The sequence below is a fragment of the Pygocentrus nattereri genome, chromosome 14, assembly GCF_015220715.1.
Source record: "Pygocentrus nattereri isolate fPygNat1 chromosome 14, fPygNat1.pri, whole genome shotgun sequence".
Classification (NCBI taxonomy): domain Eukaryota; kingdom Metazoa; phylum Chordata; class Actinopteri; order Characiformes; family Serrasalmidae; genus Pygocentrus; species Pygocentrus nattereri.
Genome location: NC_051224.1, coordinates 14,264,647 through 14,286,722, shown reverse-complemented (window position 1 = coordinate 14,286,722; position 22,076 = coordinate 14,264,647). Strand labels below are relative to the sequence as shown.

Genomic DNA, 22,076 nt, shown 5'->3' with positions numbered 1-22,076 from the left:
AAACATAGTGTCAGAATATTTGTCTGTATACACGTTGTGATTTAAGCCATCTGGTTCGATGAGGGTTGGCGTTGCAGGCTGCACGAATAAAATTCTCAACCAACTTTTCTTTACGTTTCACATCTGGAGGAGACCAATCGCGAGGAAAGTTCACTATAGGACAACAGTCCGTTCTCAGATGTCATCAATGAACAGTGCGCCCCCCCTTTCATGTTTTTTTCTCCTCTCTCGGTAACGCGGGCGCGTTCACAGCTGCGTCGTCGTGCACGCGCCTTCCGCGTCTGGCCCCTCGCTCGCTGACAGCCAGCGGTGAAAACATCATCCGCCGCCGCCTGTACTGGACATATTCATAGATAAACCGCAGATAAACAGGAACGAACTGCTTATTTCCTTTATACCACTTATTTACTGACAGATTTTTCGTCTCATTTTGTGTGGCCCAGAGATCCCCGCGGCCAAAATGAATCCGTTGTGTAGTAGATGTAACCGAGTCGTGTATCCCACGGAAAAAGTGAATTGTCTTGACAAGGTAAGCTAACTGAAAAATAAAAAAATACAAGCTGGGGAAGTTAGACTGCCAGTGCCGGCTAGCATGGCTCTGCGAATATCAGCGCATCTCTATTTTTCGCCTCTTTCTTTACGGACAAACGTTTTCACTTTTTCGGGTCGATCAGAACGGAAGAGGAACCAGGCAGCAAACGTTAGCAGGCTAAGCTAAGCGGGTAGCTGGGCAGCTAACGTTAGTTACGGGGAGCCAGTCAAGCGTAGGCTGGTCGGCAGCACCTGCTTCTATTCTTTCACCATTAAATCGTCAAATTATAGTTAGCTGGTTTGTATTGTTTTCGTCACCGAGTCATGTTAGTGAGTCATTTGAGTGAGCTAGCTCCTTAGCTCGGTAAATATTCGCTAAACGTTACGGTACCAAAGATGTTTGCGCGGGTGCGCGTGCGTGTATGCATATGAATGTGTGCGTGTGCGTTTCCGTGTGGACTATATAATCCATGTAAATGTACACGCAAACCATATTATGGGAGCGAGAGAGGTAACCAAATAACGCGGGGGATGTATGCGCGGCCTTCGCTGTGGAGGAGAACAGGAGGGAGAAATCTGACGTGTCACAGTCTTTGCTGCTAAATTCACTACAAAAACGGACTCTAGACTAACGCCCACTCCAGCACAGGGCTGCGGTCAGTTTATAATCCCAACAGTTTTTAGCCTACATTAGGTATGTACATTAGGTTTGTACATATAAGTATTGCAACACACGTAACCGATTTCCTTATTGTGGAATGATTGTTACAGCTTGGCTTATTGGGCAGTCGTAAAAAAATTGGTTTCTCTTTTCTCTACTGACTGCATGTACGCTTAACCTGCAGACGTTAAAGGAAAAATCCACCAATTGTTCAAAATAGTTGCGTAGTTTAATCGTTGAGATGTAAGCCAAGTCATTCAGAGTGTTTTGGTGTGAATTGATGCGTTGTAGTAATTTGCCTATGGGAACCAGCACAAATATATGCCTTACAAACAGTGAACCTACATGTGCCTCCTGAGTGGTCCATGTAATGCTGATAATGGTTAAAAAATAAGTAAATCCTTTAGTTTTCACGTGATGCAAATTTGCCTTAAGTTGTGTGCGTTTTAGAAATCCATTGTAGGCCAAAAGCTTAATGCAGACTTTCGTAAAACAGCAACCATGCATCAGGCAAGGCATTTGTAACTGTTTTTTGTGACTATTTTGCAAACATTTAAAACTTTTGACGTCTGGTTCCTGTCTCAGCTTTTGTTAACACTTCTGGACTTTTTCCAGAGTTGCACATTTCACATTAAACCACTTGGAATGGCTTTATTGCCATCTTGACGGGCTATAGAAAAGGTGTGCTGTGCTTTTTTGAGAAACCTTACATGCAGGTAGCAAATTGTGCCAATTTAAGTTTTCATTGTCTTCTCTAGACATTAGGGAAAGCCACCTCAGGTGAATGTTATGATGATGAGCCATATCAAGGACATAGAACTGCAAGTCCTTGACTCAGAATTGTTACCAGGCCTCTTGTGTGGTCAGAACAATAAAACCATTATTTTAGCTGGTGGTCTTGTGTTCATCTGTGGATGAAGAACACTAACAAGATTCTGTAAAGTATACTATTTATTTGAGATTTTATTCTCAAATAAAAAAAACGTGTGGGAGAATGTTTGTTTATGCTCAGGTTTTAATTAGAGCTTAATTTATGATGGGCACAGTGGACCACAAGTAACCACTCACTGATAAATGAGAAGTAGAACAAATGGGTCTTCACTTTTTCAACAACAAACTGACTTTGTTTATATTTTATTAAAATACAACATACAAAGGGATCCTGCTGGGATGAGTAAAGGACTGGTGTACATGCAAACTGCAGACTGTTCTGACCATGAAAGACCTATGTAGTAAACATTCTTACCAAAAGAAACCAGATATAATAAAACATTTATCAAAGAAGGGGTGAAAGAGGTAGGTAGTACTTTGAAAGCATGAGGTAACTGGCTGTTAAGCACCTTTAGATGATATTGTTGTGTATTTGTAGCAGCAGCATTCAAATACAGTGCGAGTACACTTACCTAGCTTACATTGTTTACATCATAGAATTGCAACACGGTTCAGCCAAAATCAAAATAATAAATAGATTGTTTATTGCTCGGAGCAAAAATCAGATGATTCTGTTCCTGGTAAATATGTGGGACTCCAGATCAACTTCATCTCTGAGTAGTGTATATAAACATAAAATGTTTCATGTTTATAATATAAATACGTTCTCCAGATGCTATAATTTGAGAGCTGTTAAAGGGCTGTTATTCCTGTTTCTGCTGTTTTCCTGTTTTCACTTGCAAGATGAGGGTAAAACAAACAAAACTTTCCAAAAAGCAATATTTTACTGATTGTGCATTTATTGACATGTTTATTATCAAGTAATTCTCTAATCTACTTAATATTATGAAGATGAAGGTTTATTGTAGTAATTTATGGAACATACCCAGCTCTTGTTGTAAAGTCTAGTAGGAGTGCTGTTTAATTGCAGCAGGAGCTGGGCTGGGCAAAAACATCCCAGTATATGTTGATGCAAAATGAGAAAAGCCTATATGCTTTGCCATAATAGCAATACTATTCTTCAGTCTAGAGTGGGACGTAAATTCCATTAGTTGATTTAGGCTATTTTGGCTATGTCACATTCAAAGTAAGCCATTCTAAATGAAAGTTGAATGAACAACAGTCTTTAAATTCAGCTTAAACAGCAACGGTGAGCAATCAGAAAACGTTCTGCCTTCACATATAAGTAAACATAAGACTCTTAAGAAAAGGTAGATTAGGATGTAATTCCAGTGTTTTGTTTCTAGTGGTCATGTGCTCGGGCGGCACAGTGGCGTGGTGGGTAGCGCTGTTGCCTCGCAGCAAGGATTGCTGGGTTTGATTCCCCGGCCGGGTGACCGGAGTCCTCTCTGTGTGGAGTTTGCATGTTCTCCCCGTGTCTGTGTGGGTTTTCTCTGGTTTCCTCCCACAGTCCAAAGACATGCAGTTAGGCAATTGGACATGTTACATTGCCCCTGGGTGTGAGTGTGTGAGTGACTGTCTGTCTGACCTGCGATGGACTGGCGACCTGTCCGGGGTGTATCCTGCCTTTCGCCCAAAGACTGCTAGGATAGGCTCCAGCACCCCCCTGCGACCCTGACGGAGAAGTGGCTTAGAAAATGGATGGTCATGTGCTCATTCTCTTCTTGGGTCAAGGCATGTTTACTGCTGTGTTTATATTAAGTCTAGCAGGGAAAATGGTCCAGGTTCACTCTGCATAGGTTGCATTTTCCAAAATTTTCAAATATACAATACTGTGCAGACATCAGAGACCACCCGTCAGTTATTACATTTCCAGTCATAACCAGAAAAGATAGAAAATCGTACAGCTTTATTATACCTTCTGTTCTTTTTGGGAGACTTGCTTTCAGTTTTTTAAAGAAATCTGCAGGAATGTTTTTTCTGCACCTCCAAAGTTCAGTTTTAGAAGTTGGGTACATGTGTTGCTTCTCAAGAAGTAAGTAATCTTAAATGCATTCATTGCTGTTGAGTTCTGGGCTCGGGGTGGCCAGTCCATTGTTCTGAAAACACAAGCAGCTTTTTTGTTTGATTTGCAGTTTTCTTCTTTTTGTCTGTTTCCTTTTCTCAATAATGACTTAATGACAGGTACACAGCCTTCCTGGCCAATATCATTGAGTTGTCTTCTCAGAGGGGAGGGGTGGGAAGAAACACCTGTGGATTTTGTTAGGTCTGAGGCAAGAGTGGCTCTCTCAAGATAAAAGCTTTATATAAAGTTTATCTGATAGTGACCATTTTGTTGGTGTGCCTGGTTTTGCTCAGTTGTTCTGTTTTTTATGTGTTAATAATTTTTTGAACTTCAGTTTTGAAGCTTTATTCTTTATTATTGACCACTTTGACTGGAAGTTAAATAAATCAAGGGTGGTTTCTGATTCGTGCACAGTATTGCATATCCTGTAACCACTAGTCTAAAAGTGTAATTTTTTGCAGGAGCTATGGAAGTCTGATTTCAGGGCAGCTAGGTCTTGGTGTAATAGTGTTTGACCTTTGCAGAGCTGCTGCAGAGGAAGCACTGCAGCGGATATGTTGCACTTTCACCTTTAGCCATCAGCTTGTCTGCTAAAAAACATTTACCCCTCAGCCTAGTTGCCAAAGGAAGTGCTGCTTGAGAAGAACAAAATCTCTGAAGTTTTCTTTTCCCCCTCCTCTTTAGCATATCCTATTTTGTTGTGGCAAAAATACCACTTTACAGTGCCTTCTCATGGAAATGAGATGTCTGCAAGGGTGGGGTCGTACTTTTTTATGCTGTGCGAGAACGAGAGAGAGACGCATGCACAGCAAGCCAATCCAAGGCCTTGGTGATAATGTGTGTAATGGACTTTAAAAAATCGATTGCTGCCAGACAAAGTGGCTTTGTTCAAAATAATCATGAATAATGGTTGATGGGACTTCTTAAGCATATAGTGCCTTTTTAAGAGACAGTCAGCCTACTGCATAAAGATGGTATAGTATGCTATATGCGGAATTAGTAGGATGCATGAAGCAGAAACAGGCACTATGCTGGCTGATTTACGCACATGCTCTTTTGTTTTTTACATCATGAGGAAAACAACGCACACGCTGTCACAGTCTTTTACGCAGGCCCTCTGTCATGGAGCATTGGCATTTCCCGCTTGCTGAAGAGAAGTAAACCATTCTGATTTAATTCCGCTCCAGCAGCCATGTCCTCCATCTGACACTCTCAAGACCATCTCAAAAGAACCACACCCAAAGTCTGTTAGACAGCAACCATTTGAACTGCTTCAGAGGCCACCTTGCTCCTCAGTGACGTGTAAAGCAGCAGGAAGCTCTTAGGAAAGTTCTCAGTCAGGTAGCCACTGGGCTATATTAAGCACAAGTGTCATTCTTTGGTAGCAAAATTGCTATTTCCCAAGCTTCTTTACATATGGCACTGGGCTGAGTGCAGTCAGTTCTGAAAGCGTGAGACTTTTGGTCTGTTCCTGTTGCAGGTGTAGCAATTTTTAAGTTTATCACAGCATATTGCAGAAGTATATGGCAGAAGTGAAGTTTTCGATTTATTCATGCCAGACAGACTTGAGGTAGATGCTCATTATCTTGAGTGACTTTACTATCATCAGGACAGGAGACGTGTGCTACCTTTGTCAATTCAAAAATGTAAACAGACTCTTAGGAAATACACATGGTGTATTATCAGTTAATAAGCAAGAACATTGTTGATAATGTGCAATTAGCTGCAGGCTTAAACACGAACTATTCCATACCTTAAAATGCTCAAATAATATAATTTTATTAGCTGTTTGGCAGTAATAGTTATTTTTGGTAGTAAATTAGCTGTGGTAGCTGTGGTACTGTAGTAATTTGTTTATTCAGTCTTTGTAAAAACTTAAAATTAACAGATCATTTTTTAAAATAGTAAAATAAGAGACCAACATAATAACGTTGAATCAGATTCTTGTTGTCATGAAGTTTTTTCTATGCAGTCTATGAAGTTTACACTGGTTGTTATTGTTTACAGGCTCTTTGTTCTTGGTCTAAATCTGTCTTTATGATACATGCAGTCTTCTAGATATACTGATGATCACTGTGACAGTCATAAAAGCTTATTGTGATGTGATTTATCACGATAATGATTATTATAGTATTATATAACAATTAACTGAATTATATGTTTTGTTTTGGGGTGTAATAATACAGCATATTGTATTGTATCGCATCTCATCATATTGTGTCATATCGTATCATGGCCAGTGTGTTAGCTTGGGGCTAACTTACTAGCTTGTGGCCACAGCTTTAGATTGGGACACTGTATATATATCAGTGATTTTATGGATGTTAGTGTGTTTGTATAACCATTTTCAAACCACTCCTGGAGGAAGCCCAGTATTATATGTAGTTTAAAAAGCAACTCCTGGTTTGACCAATCAGTGCTTCGGTAAATTGTGCTCATGATGTAATTGATGATATTAACAAGTCTCTGTGGTGGCTGTGAAGGTGTCAAATATGGACCCAAGAAATTCTTGTTACTTTTTATTGTTTTTATGTTTATTTATGATATATGAAATATATTATGAAATATATATTTTTTATTTATTTATGAATATGACTGTTCTAATGTATATTGTGATAAACTCACTGCTGTGGTAAATTGTTTGAAAATTTGCTTACATGCTTAAAACATTCGCACAGTCCTGTATATTATGTATGTGTTATTACATGTCTAACATCATGTTAGTTATTGTTGCACCTGTCTACAATGTTCTTAATTAGCTCTAAAGTGATTTCTTATTAGCACCCTAAGGACCTTTTGTGGCCATATTACTTCATTCTAGTTAATGTTGACTTTTAAGTGTGATTCAAGCAGCCTCCACAGTCAACTAATTCAGTTTAAAATCATTAGCTTTGACAGACTGCTATTTTGGGGTTTTTGACCTCACTGGTGTACATGCGTGCAAACACACACACACACACACACACACACACACACAGTGTGTACCATGATCCCACATTAATGGACATCAAGGTGGAATGTAGGGTAGCACATTGGTCAGGCACTTTGCATGTTGTGTGTTGCCCTTCTATTATCACATAAGCCCTCTCAAGGTCAACAATGACTCAGGGGTCAAAAGTCTGATGCACTTTTGAGTTGCACACTCATTTAGATTGTTGTTATGTAGATTGTGTAGGTGTCTTGAAGTCACAGGGTGTTTCCCAGCTACATTTTCACTACTGGAGTTCTTCCCTAAGCTCAGAAAATAGTGATGCAATTGTCAAAAACTGCTTTGCCCAGTCTGTTCCTGGGAGTTTGTTAATTATTTCTGCACTTAAACCATATGATGTTTTTGTGTAGAACCCACAGCAAGACTAGTTATTCTCAGACAGAGAGAAAAAAATGTCTTAAATTTGATGGAACATCAATAAATATTAAAGGACATATGCCATTCTGTCATTCTGTTATGAGCAAAAAAGTAAAAAAGTGGACCATTGATACTAAGTGTCTATCTACTTCCTCTTCTTGATAATTAATTCTCATGTCCTACTCTGAACAGTGAGTATTTTTAGTCATAACCAAGCTTGTAATGTGACTCACAGGAACATCTTAGATGATTTCTAACTGTAATGCTTAGCTGCTGTTTGCGCATTTTTTTCTGTTTGCTCCATTCCCAAAGGTCAACATTGTATTATATATATACATATATATATATATATATATATATATATATATATATATATATATATATATATATATATATATGTGTGTGTGTGTGTGTGTGTGTGTGTGTGTGTGTGTGTGTGTGTATGAGTGTGTGTGTATATATATATATATATATATATATATATATATATATATAGTATAAATAACTGTAACTGTTGGGTTATAGAAGTCTTGTACTGTCTCCCCTTGTGTTCATGTCACAAAAAAATAACCATTTGCAATTCAGTGAGATTCACCACATCTTGTTGTACTATCAGGCATTGTTATCTATCCCCATTTTCAAAAATCTTTCATTTGCTAGGAAAGCTAAGTATATTGATAGAGAGTACATGGAGCTCTATCATGAACACTGCACAAGCATGTGTATGTGTCCATTCAGGTACTGAGTTAGACATTTAGTGGCCTTAGCTAATAGAGCTGTAGAATTGGGTCAGTATAATGTAGTGCAGTTAAACCTAAAGAAGAGATGGTGATAAGAGCAGATAAGCCTCAATCCTCTTTTAACAACTCACTTTTACATTTCTCTCTCTATCTGTCCTCCTCTCCCTCTCTCGCTCTTATTCAGTTCTGGCATAAAGGATGCTTTAGCTGTGAGGTATGCAAGATGACTCTAAACATGAAGAACTACAAAGGCTTTGAAAAGAGACCATACTGCAATGCGTAAGTAACCTCTGTTTGTCTGTGCATGTGCGTGTATATACAAGTGTGAACTTCTGGGGCCGGTTGTACCAACAGATCTTAACAAAGACAGTCTAAGCTAGCTTAGCCCTAGCTTAGCTAAATTGGTCAAAGCTAAAACTGTTTTTCAGAGAGGACTTGTTGCCCGTTGCTTCAGCCAGTCTTAGGGGTTTGCTTTAGTGTGAGTATATACGCAGCAGTGCTACTGGCTGTTACAGCTAAATTGCCAATTCATGCAAGCAACAAAAAAAAAGAAACTCCACTGGTAATGAAGCTCTGCATAAAAGCCACACTGATGAATAAACGTAACAGATTAAGTTATGAAAAGAACACCACATCTCTTCACATTTATACTCAGAAGCAACAGAACTGGAACTCTCCAGTCTGCTTCTGTTGTAAAAACTTGCTATGTTGCTATCTTTGCTTCTGCTTGTGGTATGTTCAAGACGAAGATAATATTTTCACACAAGATGGCTTCCAAACACACTGAAGAAATGAGGAAAAAGGTATTTCTAACCATAAATAAACAAAACAACTGTCCATATTGGTTTTAACTAAAGTTTTAAAATGTAGGAGAATATTTGCATATCTGCCACCTGGTGTTGAGTTAGGGACATTCCAAAACACACAAAATGCTCTCATTGACACTCTTATAGTCCCTGCTTCTCCAGAATCTTCTCCATCTTCCTTTATACTAAAATATTTGACCTGCAACATGCACACACACCCAGTGAGCGGTTCAGTTATCTATAAAGTTTGTGTAAATATCTAAGATAATTTCCTTTCAGTTCACATTCCCTCGCTCTGCACATGCAGAGATACGCACCACTTACTGGCACTACACATACACCGATATGCACCACTTCCCATTGTTTTTTTTTTATCTGGCCAAATGATATATATTTACATGTTCTGTTTTTTGGTCCTTGTGGACTCGATAAGAGGAGTGAGAAATGGGTAACACAATAGCCCTTGCCAGTCACAGTAGCCTGCTAATATGTCTGATAGAATCTGTCTTGTGCCCCCCCGTGGGTAAATCAAACTCAGTGGGTCATTAGACCCACTTAACTTGATTCATTTCCATTTGCACTTATTTTTTCCCTTGTGTGTTTGTTTACACTGTGCCGTACTGAGTAAATCTCATGAACAGAAGTTAAAAATGCATTTTTTAAAATGTTGATGCTTGTTGTGAACAAGTCAAACCCCACCCTCTATTACAGACAGTTTGGATATATTGAGGGTACTTTATTGACTTTGCAGTTGTTACCAGAAATACTGGACTTATAGTCTAAACAGGAATTGTTTAGATAGACACATACACCATTCACACTTGCTTAAACACACACAGGTACGTGATTTTACGATGATTGAAAAAGGGTCTGCCTTAATGCTGCGATTTGAAAAGGGTTTTTAGTATTTGTGCATTATTTTGCTGCTGCTATTACTGTCATGTTACATGTAGTTTTTTTTTTCTTTCTTACTATGTACCAGTGGCAAACGATGACTACTGGAAGTAGGCCTTCAGTATGAGTCATAAAGGTCTGACTTAAAAAAAAAATGGCCAAAAAAGTCACGTCTGCGATAATGGTGATTTCTGCTAGCACTCTTATGGGATTTATGGGATTCTATTAGTATGTTGGTACTAAACCAACAGCACTTCCTATGAATATGTTTTGGTCAATCTAGATTAAACGTGGACATTTCAAGCTTGTAACAGGCATATTAACATTTATTTTACAGTGACTCCTTCCGTAAAGAGACCTGGTGTAGAGCTGTTGCTGTTTTCCATTTTTAACAATAGACAGAAATGCATTGGTCAGGTTACCACTCATTCTCACTCAATGATGTATCCAAGTCTACCAGGAGGGCTAGAGTGGTTAATGTTCATTGTGTAAATTATATGAAACTTTAGGTTTCAGTTCAGCTCCTGAAGCCTTATCCTGACATGGAAGAACTTGCTTGGTGTATTTACCTAGATACTATAGAAGGAAAAAAATCAGATTGGATAATTTTTTGGGGACTGTTTCAAGAATTCAAACCTTTTGTTTCCAGTTAAAAGTTAGCAGTGAAATACAACAAGCATGATGATTACATTAAAAAAAGGTTGTCTCAAAATACCGCACATATACCAATCAGGCCTAACATTATGACCACATCCTTGTTTTTATGCTCATTGTCCATTTTATCAGCTCCGCTTACTATATAGGTTCACTTTGTAATTCTACAATTACAGACAGTAGTCCATCTATTTCTCTGCATACTTTGTTAGCCCCCTTTTACCCTGTTCTTCGGTGGTCAGGACCCCCATGGACCCTCACAAAGCAAGTACTATTTGGGTGGTGGATCATTCTCAGCCCTGCAGTAACACTGATGTGGTGGTGGTGTTTTAGTGTGTGTTGCACTGGAGTGCTGCTGGAGTTTTTAAACCCCTCAGTGTCCCTGCTGGACTGAGAATATTCCACCAACCAAAAATATCCAGCCAACAGTGTCCTGTGGGCAGCGTCCTATGACCACTGATGAAGGACTAGAGGATGACCAACACAGAGAAACAGATGGACTACAGTCTGTAAATGTGCAACTGCAAAGTGCACCTATGTAGTAAGTGGAGCTGATAAAATGGACAATGAGCGTAGAAACAAGGAGGTGGTCATAATGTTATGCCTGATCGGTGTATATTGCAGTGGAAAAGTCTAGGCATGTGAGAAAATTAGATTTAAAAAGATATTTAGCTGTACAGTAAGAATTTGTTTGCTTAGAAAACACATTTTAGAATAAACACAAATAATATTCATAAAGAGTAATTTTATGTATATCAGCGTGTTTGTTTTACTATTTCTAAGCCTTTCCTCAAGCAAGACCAGCATTAGTTGTAGTTATTATCCAATATCCAATCTTCCTCTAACTAATTCTTCATTATGTTAAGTCAAGTGCAAATCTGTGTCATGTCTGGGGTATACAGGAGACATCTTCAACCAAATTTTGTTCTTCAAATTAATAAACTTGACATTAAATAAAAACCCACTTAATGCCAAGACAAATGTTTTTAAACAATGTGCTTAAGTTCTTAAGACTTTTGCGAGCATTTTCTGTTTATTTTTTAGTTTTATTTCTGATTTCCACTGTACAATGTCTAAAACATTTGTTATCTTTGTGTGTGAGGAAAAACCAACTGCTCTAATTATCTAATGGTCCAGTAAAGCAGAAGATGCACGCTACACACACACACACACACACACACACACACAGATGCACAAATAGACCAATGTGTTCTGTCCTTCTAACACAGAAAGAAAAAAATTAAATTTAAGCTCTCACATGTGTTTTGCATTTTGTTGTTATGTTGCTTTCAATGACTGGGTGTGTGTATTTGTGTGCACAAGTGTATGTGAGATGGGGAGGATGATTACGGGTTTGCAGCGATGGCTAATTCTGACATGTGTTTTAGACACTACCCGAAAACGTCATTCACCAGTGTCGCTGACACTCCAGAAAACTTGCGCCTGAAACAGCAGAGCAAGATGCAGAGCCAGGTACCAAAGACACTTTCTCACATATTCTTATGAGTTTTATGACATGTACTGTTCCAAAGTTTGGAACCACTTGCCATGTTACACTTTTATTTTATATTGTTGCTGCCATCTCCATTTTTGTCATTTTTCAGTTTTTGAAATAATTTGAAAGTACCTGTGGTCCTATATATTGTGTATAGATTTCATGATAAATGGACCAACAGAAATGACCAAAAAATGTCTGGTTCCTTAGACTTACATTAAAAGTAAATTATTTTTTTCCTGTAATGTTAGTGTTTTGGATATACTAAGTTTTGAGCAGACGACAGCGATATACAGTATTAATTTATACAGTGTGGATCGAAATATTACAGGCTGTTCATCAAATAGGTATTTTTTTATTGTTTTCCTCAATATTTCAAGAATTCCGTGAACAGTGAAGTTCCATGTTATTTCATTGTACATTAATTTGTTCTTGAGATTTGATATCCACATTAATAATAATAATTATAATAATTATATTAATACTTTATTTGTAAAGATTTTTGTAAAGTTTTTTCTGTGCTTTACACAAGATAATACTGTAAAACGAGAGGAAGATGAAAACACTACAAACATGAAGGCACTTCTGAAATATGACATTTCTAATCACAAGGGCTATCAAATGATTAAAATAATGATTCACATTATTTTGTGAAGTTAATCACAATCCCATTTGTTTTATTTGTTCAAATTTGACCCCAAAGAAATATTTAAAAAGCAGTGCCTTTTGTTATAGCTATAAGAGTGAGCAAAATAAGCTTGATAAGAATATATTTATGTACTCATTACTTTGTATTATTCACATTATTTATCATTTTAATCATGTGAGCATAGAGCTCATATGGACCTAAACATAAAATTCATAAAACAGGGTGAACATAATAGGGCGAATGCCTTTTGCAGTTTTCTTTACTGGCGTCCAGTGAGAGCAACGGTAACTGCATATTGCAAAATTGTAGCCTCTCATTTTGAAATGTTATCTCTGGTTTGAGTGGAACTGTAGCTTTGCACTTTGCTGTTGCTATTGTTAGTTTGCTGTTTGTTGATTTATCTATAGTTTTCCCATGAGCACTGTTAAGTGTAGTCTGCTGATGGCTGTCTATGGCTTTATTCATCTGAACACAGCTTACATTTCTTAATTTTCAATTAATAGTGTCCTGCTAATTATTTGCCCTTGATCTTTGATTACCCATTGATCTCTAGGCTCATTATTCAGAAACTAAGAAGAAACTAATATATAACTTATGAAGGTTTTAGAGTGATTAACTGTAGTGCCTCATGCAGGCCCGTAATCATGGGCTCATATTGTACTCTGTTTAACGTTATAAATGCTGAATCAGGTTCACTCTTACTCTCATTTTCTTCTCCTGCCCCCCATCCCCCTGCTCAAACATAATGTCTCTCTGAATAGTTAACTTCTGTCCTGATTACTGATGGGAGGACTTCAGTAATTTCAGTGTTGGTAAATGTGTGTAGACTGAACTGCACGTTGAAATTACACATTGCTCCACCCATGTTTTTTATGGGGAGGGGGATCAGAGTGGGTGTGTAAAGGGAAAAAAATAACATCTGGTGCCATCATGATACTCATGCCCAATTGGACATAACATACTCCAGTGCATACTAACATATTGTGCCTCTATTAACCCTGTTTCTAACCCTCAGTATTTTTGTTCATGTAAAACATAAATACTCTTCCTCTTCTTTCTTTTTGTTCTGTGACAACAACTGCTTTGTTTATGTTCTTGTGTGTGGATTAAGAGAAATTGAGGGAGATTTCTGAACCCCCCCCCCAACTCCATCGGATTAGATTAGAGAATGAATGGATGGATGTCTGCTATTGTGTCGTCTTCTTTTTGAAACACTCTGTTATTGGTTTCCTACTATGTTTTAAATGTCATGTTACTTGACCCAGTTTTTGATCTGAGGTCTGCATGAAATGCTCATGTACTTTTTTCCATCAGTTATCTTAAACATATGTTCAGTAAAGACAGCAATGTTAAATATTGTGTTTTATTTAAATTGATCCTTTATTTATTTTATAGTTAAATTTGAAAGAAGATCAGATTTTTTTTTTACATTTTAAGAGCAATTCATGCAGGAACTCAGGTTTTACTGTATTACAGTTTTTTACTATAACTGTTGGATTGTGGTCATTTAGTTTTCTGATTAGCTCTTCAAAGCAAAAGGATCTATATAAAGACCAATGTTACACGCCCTGCAGCAGGGTTTCTCAACCACTTAGCCACGAACCACAAGTGGTTCCGCAAAGCATCCTCTGGTGGTTCTCAGGCCTGTACTAAGGGGAAGCCAGTGGTCTGTAGTGAGCAGGTGATGCCACGTTGTCATAACAATTGCTGAAAATAATTGACTTAGAAATAAGAAAGAAATACAAACAGCAGCCCTGATAGCAACAAACATTAAACAAGATTTTTTTTCAGAAATATTTGAAATAAGATTTGATAATGAGGAAAATCAGGTCACTCCTGTACTCTGCTCATTTGGTGTCCAATTATTAAACACATAGTATTTTATATAGTGTAATGTTAAGATCAAGAAGGGAGAAAGAAACATCTTTTACTTTCATTTCCAACTTCAGAGTTGAATTAAGACCTTTGCTAGGACCATGTTAATAGTTTTTATTATTAATAAAAAATTTGAAATAATTGTAACATAATAATTATTTTCACTTATCATATAAAATAAAAATGCACACAATTTAAAGTCTTTTATTTTGGCATTTTATTATATTCTGAAAAAAAATGTAGCTCATGTCCTGATAAGGGCTCGCCTACTCCTGTGCGCTGAATCTGACTCAACACTGAGCACTGACATGAAGAGCCAGCTTTAGGAGTTAGAGTTCCAAACTTGAGAAATAAAATTTAAAAATTGAAGTAAAAACAGTTTCATGCTTTCTAGTGATAGATTAGAGATTAGACATTGAGAACCCCTGCCCTACAGAATACATAGAATATAGACATATCGAAAATATGCATGCCATAACAACCCTGTGATGAGAAATACATCTTCAAGGACTTTAGACAGATGTTTCCACACATTCTTTCTTTCTTTTTCATTCATTCATTTATTCATTCATTTTTTGTCCTTCAATGAATTTTTCCTGAATGTATGTATACAGTCATTTTTGATCCATTAGTAATAGAAATGTAAGATATCTATAATGATATGACTAATACTGCTACATAAATAGGTTAGGCCAGTGATTCATTTTGCTGTCTGTGTTTGGGCTGGTGTGTCATAAAAGTCAGGGTCTATTTCTGATCCCAAACTCTTTGTGAGAAAATTAGAGGGAACATTGTCTGGAACTGTCACTGTGCCTGTGTGTGGCCACTAGTTGAACCTGTAGGCATGCCCTGCTCTTGTAGTGAAGAGTTTATTCATTGACCCGGCACTTGCCACTGCAGCAAAACAGTTTAGTTCTGTTACAGGGCTGTATTCAACTTACTGAGATTATTGATCTGTCTGATCCAGTGAGTCATGATAAATGACATAGAACTGCAGAACATGGCATTATTTGGTTTCTTACCATGAAGCTTCCTATTAATTTTTCCAGACATCCCTGTCACTTCTGAAATAGCAACCACATTCCTGTTGAAGATATTGTCATTGTGTTAAGGAAGCCATCTAACTCTTCTTTTCCTCTTTAATTTTTTTAACATGGAATACTTAAAAAAACATTGGACCTTCTGAATGGTTTTAGATCTTTGGTCAAGGACATTTCCAGTGTACAAGCTTTCCTGCTGTAATGAAGGATTAATTAGTGGTTGTGTAATATGATTTTTTGTGGTTTTTTTTCTGTTTTCATGTGTCTTTCATTTGTGTGTTTGTTGTAGGTGCTCTACAAGGAAGAATTTGAGAAGAACAAAGGAAAGGGCTTCAGTGTTGTGGCTGACACGCCAGAGATGCAAAGAATCAAGAAAACACAAGACCAGATCAGCAACGTAGGTCAACCTAGACTCACAACCTAGACTTTCAAAATGCTCGCTTCTGTATTCAGTGCATGTTAGTACCAGTAAGATTCTGCCTACATTGCCAGAGTAAATTCATTGGTTCCTGACATATTAGCAGTTCAGACCTGTATGCTAGCAGCATTTGTAATTGACTATGGTGACAAAAAATCTGTATAAATTAGGCATTTACAGGTAACAGGCAATATAACAGGTAATGTGGAAAATAACCATGGTAAGTAGTTAAACCAAGTTCGGGGAACCTTCTTTTCTTTACCTTTTAATTGTCAGAGGCTCAACTCCAACTCACTATCAGTTCATTTGTTTACTTCATAATTTTGAGATCGCTCCTAATGCTGAAATGGTCACTGGAGCCAACGGTGATGTTGTGTGAGCCTAATCTTTGTAAAATGAAAGAACAATAATAGTGCAGTTTAGCAAAAGTTGTGATTATATTTTATTGTTATCTTAGTAAGAAAGAACCATGCAGTGTTGTTGTGTTGGTAGGCCTTAGCCTGATTGTACAAGAGTATTTTTGTTAGTGCGGTAACTTGGTAACCAAGCTCCCTAGCACATCAGACATAGTATGAATCTTACTGTGGGAGACTGGCTGAAATGTCTTTGAAAAACAAAGGTAAATACAAAAGGCCTTTTAATGAATAGGCTTAATCGATCACAATTGATTCAAAGAAGCAGAACTGTAAATCACATAGAGTAGAAGAATAGGTAGTGTCTGTAACTGGACTTGGGCCTGCCGGCATTCTAGTAGTCATGTTCTGTTTAAAATACAGTTATTAGTAAAGCACAGTCTACTCAAAACAAGGATGAGAGACACCTGATGAACAATAAAGGAACAGTAGAACATGTTTTTTTATTCTCTTAACACAGTTTGTCGTTATCCATCATCACTGGATATACTTCAGAAACTGCAGAGCTGTTTTACAATGTGTGCCTATTTAATATCTCTATAATTATTGATTAGCATATGTATGCTTGGTATATTTAGCTCTCATTTGTTCTAATAGTACATGTGAATAACAGATCACAAAGTTCTAAAATAGTCCTAATGGAGGCATCTAGCAATGAACTGCTAATTCAATAGGTGAAAGTCATCCCTAGTTAGGAAGCTCATATTCATGCACTGAGCGGTGTGGTGGTTAAAATGGTTAACCATCATTCATGCCTTAAATAGACTTAAATATAGTCTTTGGGGGTCCTTCTCCAGGATTGCGGTAACATGTAAAGGTCTTTAAGTATATATTCGTCTTTATGTTAGAGTAATTTTGTGCTCTAATGTAGGTGGTGCTGTGACAGATATGGTATATGACTCTGGGCTCTGTTCTCTGTTGTATGTTTTAGATTAAATACCATGAGGAGTTTGAGAAGAGTAGAATGGGAGGAGAAGCTCCACCTCACCATCCACCACAGCAGCAAAACACAACTCCAGGTATAAGCACAACCCCCAGCCACAGCAACCATTATTGCTAGACTAAATATTTGTACTCTTGGTTAATGTTTAATCAAGTGTTCATAGAATGCCCACATCATGTCCTCTTTCCCTCTGTCTCTGTGTATCTCACTTTTTATCTCTTTTTCTTTTTCTCCAGCATATCAGCCACCAGCTGCATCGCAGAACTACCACTATGAGCCTGAACCAGTGCGTCAAGCTGCTGCAGCTCCACCACCCAGCTCTGGGGTAATGTATTACAGGCACACAAACACTCTTTTTCCTTCACAAAAGCATTTGGAACTGTCCCAGTACCTCTGCTGATGAGATGCCCCACTTTCTCTGCAGTGATTCAGCACCTTTCTTTAGATGAATACTACTGCTTTTCTTATTCCTCTCAGGCCCTGAAAGGCTCCAAACAGCTTCCACCTCAAACTAGCAATTGACATGTATCATTTATCTCAAAACTGCACCATTGGCATTCAGGCACCATTTTGCAACAACATGAAGTTATGAAACAACTAAAATTTGGGAGCATGACCATGCCTGAAGCTCTTCCCAATGTCTATCTTACTAGATACCTTTCTATCTAAATTCCATTTTCTGTGACAAAGTTTTTACACCCCACCACCTCTGCATCTATTTCTAGTTGATTGATTCCCATCTCTGTTCATTCACTGAGATTTTTGGCCCTCTACCCTTGACCAAAAGTTCTCAGAGTTTTCTCCCTTTCTATAATCATACTACAACTGTATAATGAAGGCATGGTCCAAACCTGCAAAACACAGTGTTATAATCATTGCAGTAATAAAGACATTTTCATGATACCTAATAAGTATCATAGTATTAAGTTTTCAAAGATCAAATGGACGAAATATGCAAACACAGTGCCTGATGCCTGAGACATGGTTTCATGATAGTTTTGGCAAAGATTGGGCCTAAAGCATTTTTGAAATCTAGTAGAGTTCAGTGATCTAGAAGTACTGCCAATATCCATAATATTTACCAAAAAGCATAATTGGAATATAATTAATCAATATAATGATGCACACTTCAAATCATCCAGCTCTTTTTTGCATATTTCTGCATGTTTCATGTTTCTCTGTTCCTTCTGTCTAAACAGTTGTTCTCTTTGTGTGGTGTTTCAGAAGCGTTACCGGGCAGTGTATGACTACACCGCAGCTGATGAAGATGAGGTGTCGTTCGTGGATGGAGACTTGATTGTGGATGTGCAGCCAATTGATGAGGGGTGGATGTACGGCAGAGTGGAGCGCACTGGTCAGCAGGGCATGCTGCCTGCTAACTATGTGGAGGCCATCTGAGAAAGAGACCAAGAAAGGGATAGAGAGGTGAAAAGAGAGAGAGAGAGAGAGAGGAAGAAGAGAGAGAGAGAAAAAGAGAAGGGGGTGAGAGAGTAATGGATAACAAGCCCAGTGCCATCTCATATTTTAAGAGCTTTTTTCTTCTTTTCTTGTTTGTGCTATCCTATTAATGTGTCTATGCTGATAACTCATGCAAAACAAACACATACATGCATACATAAATGCACACACACGATTACACATAGTGTATAGAAGTACATACACGGGTGTGTACCCTTTTATTGCTCTGCCTGCTCTGTTTCTCTCTGTTGCTCCCTCTTTTGCTCTTGCTGTCTGGCTGTCTGTCTTTTCTTGTGTTTCTTCAAGTCTTGGAGAGGTGCTGTCACAAGTGGCACTTAATGTCTTAATGACAAACACAAACACACCCACAAGGGCCTACGAATTTTTTCAAGGCCTGCCATATAGCACTTCGTGAACGGACAGCCCTAGCCACGTCAATCATTCCACAGTTGCCATGACAATGAGAATCTATTCCAAACTATATATTTTTCTTTTCTGTGTCCTCTTCGCAGCCTGTCGTTGGTTGTATCTATCATTCTGGCCCATTGTGGCATCTCATTGGTCGTGCAGTAGTAATGCTTGAACATGAGACTTCTAATCATTCCATTTTGTTCCACTGAGTCTTAAAGCATATCCGTCAGACCTCTTGCATCATGGGTATCGTAGTGAAACTGGAATATATATTATATAGAAATATATATGTTTAAAAAAAGAACCTCCCACGCTGGCCTCAGTTCTTGAATGGGTGTAGAAGAAGGATCGGCCCTCCTGATATGGCAGTGTTGCCGTCATGTCCTTCACATTTAATGCTTCATCTCTGTGCTATCAATTACATCATGTAGACTTAAGGCTGTTCTGCTAGACACCTCCTGATTTAATGGTGAAGCAGTGTTCTTTACCACAACACCCACCAGTTACCTAGTTAGCTAAGAGCAGAACTGTAGAACCACTGAGGGGAGAAGAGCCTAAGCACAATTCTGAGGACCATTTTAGAGGGTTTTTTTTGTCTTGACACCTGTTAAGCCTAGTACTGGACTAAATTTCACTGTTAATGTTGATTCTCTGGAAAATGCTTTGTAGTCATAGACTAAGCTAAATCTGTACCAAGAGCTAGCCCTAAATCTGTTTTTATTTTTTTTATGTTCTGGAACATTCCATGTGCATCATATGATAATGTATCTCAGCACTATTTTGTATATTATTTTCCTTCCCCCATACTTTGCTTATTCTCATTGCCTTGTTGGTATTGTATGAGGCGGAATTGTAATGTCAGTTAATCAATATTAGTGGAATAAAACAGATCTATTTGTATATCAAGGCAGGCAATGTTCCGTTTATTTTGAGCTTTTTAGGACCTAGCATGTCATACTGTAACCTACTGAGAAATACACACAATCACTTTTGCTGCTCCTAGATTTGTAAGAAACTTTCCAGACTATACTGTACATTGTCACATAACGCATTGTCCAAAATACATTCTCAGACTGAAAACAAAAGCAGTAGTCTACCATGATTTTTTTTTTTCATTTCACATTGTCAGATGTTTGTTGTGATAGTCTTATTTAGTCCATTTCTTTGCTGATGAAGATAAACATTGCTCACAGTTTCTGGATACTTTCTGTTGCCTCGCAAATCTTCAAATGAAAGTGATTCCTAGGTCAACTAGTATACAGCTACGCCTGAGACAGTGACAAGGTTCCTGGTCAGATAAACATGGGGAAATCTTGTTCCATTTCACAGATTTTGTTCAGTACGTCCTTTATTTATACAGTACTGTGCAAAAGTCAGAGCGCAGCCTTCATTTATTTGATTTCCAGTCAAAATTATTTTAAGAACAAGCTGTTAATGTTTCAGATTTTTCTAAGATATGGTGTTTCTGCCCATCCTTCCACTGTGAGAAGACAACTATGAATTAAAAAAAGATCTGTAGCTGTCAAGAAGCCCTTACTGAGAAAAGGAAACATTTGCACTAGAACACTGAAACTGGACATCTGAGATGTTTAGTAAGGTTATATGGATGGATTGGCCTACATTTGTAATTTTACATAGATTGTGAGCAAAAGAAAATGCAACGAACTTCTGAGACTGAGCAGAACAACGTGAACGCTTAAAAGGTCCAGCATAAATTTTACAAGGCTGTGGTTAGACTCACACAATCACTTTATTTCTAGTTCAAACTTGTATGATGCACACATGTATGCGGTGTGTTTTTTCTTGTCTCCATGTGAGCAGTATGTAGTACCTTCAGTTTTGCAGATCTATGCAGTATCTAGAAAATTTGACCCTTTAATTCAGCACTAAAATTGCACTCAATTATGTGACCACAGTTAAGTGACGTAATATGTAATTGTGTCCCAGGTAAAAATGACCTGCAGAAGTGTGTTGATTGATCAGGAAAGCAAAACTGGATCTGTTATTATTATATACTCATACCTCATATGCAACAAAATACATCAGGTAATATTTACAGCAGCTAGGAAATTAGCCAAAAATAGAATTGTCTCGTACCTGCGTCAAGTGAAGTAAAGCAGGTGCTAATATGGTTTTGAACAAATGATATTGTGGTAGAACATGCCTTGGCTCAAGTGTAGACTAGTGAGTTACTAGTCAGACTGTTCACAGAATGGAGCCAGTGAAAATGCATCTAGTGTCACAGCTGCCCTCTGGAATAGCAAACATCTTGTACAAACATTCAGGAGACCCCCATAAAAGCCTGTGAGATGCCAGGAACCCCTTACTGTAGTTTAGGTTCAGAACACACTGACAAATCTGCCCCGTTGAGATGTTTAAAATGTTTGATTGAAGTGCATAGTAACTTTCCACAGTGTTTTTAAATGGAAATTCATTTACATAACATCAAGTCAATTTGTAAGAAAATGTGTCTTTTTTACTCTGTTACATTTTAGACCATAACATTTTATCAATCTTTCCTTTTTATGTGTAATTTCATTCTGTTACTTTGGTGGCCTCACCTGTTGTTTTTTCATTTGGTTACACCTCTGACTTATTTTAGATGAAGAGTGTATCAAGTTAAGCACCTAACTAACAGTCCCTATGCTGATAGATCCTGGATGGGATAAAATGTTCTTCTGCAGTTCTTTGTTACTCTGTGCTTTGGTTTTTGGGAAGGCACTTTCATTTGAGTCATTATTTCATCCAGGCAACAATTCCTGAGGTTGGGTTTTCACTACTCAGGACTGAAACCTGTTCAACCTTGCGTAAAAAGTGTAGTATGCCATTAAGATTTCATGTGCTTT

At 37.8% G+C, this 22,076-nt stretch overlaps 1 protein-coding gene across 1 annotated transcript; it reads left to right on the top strand.

The window, feature by feature from the left end:
• Positions 1–253: 253 nt before the first annotated feature.
• Positions 254–20,315, top strand: lasp1 (LIM and SH3 protein 1). The gene is made up of 7 exons (XM_017686574.2): positions 254–529; positions 8,359–8,453; positions 11,917–12,001; positions 15,877–15,984; positions 17,350–17,437; positions 17,598–17,686; positions 18,586–20,315. The coding sequence occupies exons 1-7, from the start codon at positions 461–463 to the stop codon at positions 18,757–18,759; spliced, it is 708 nt and encodes a 235-aa protein (XP_017542063.1). The 5' UTR covers positions 254–460; the 3' UTR covers positions 18,760–20,315.
• Positions 20,316–22,076: the final 1,761 nt, after the last annotated feature.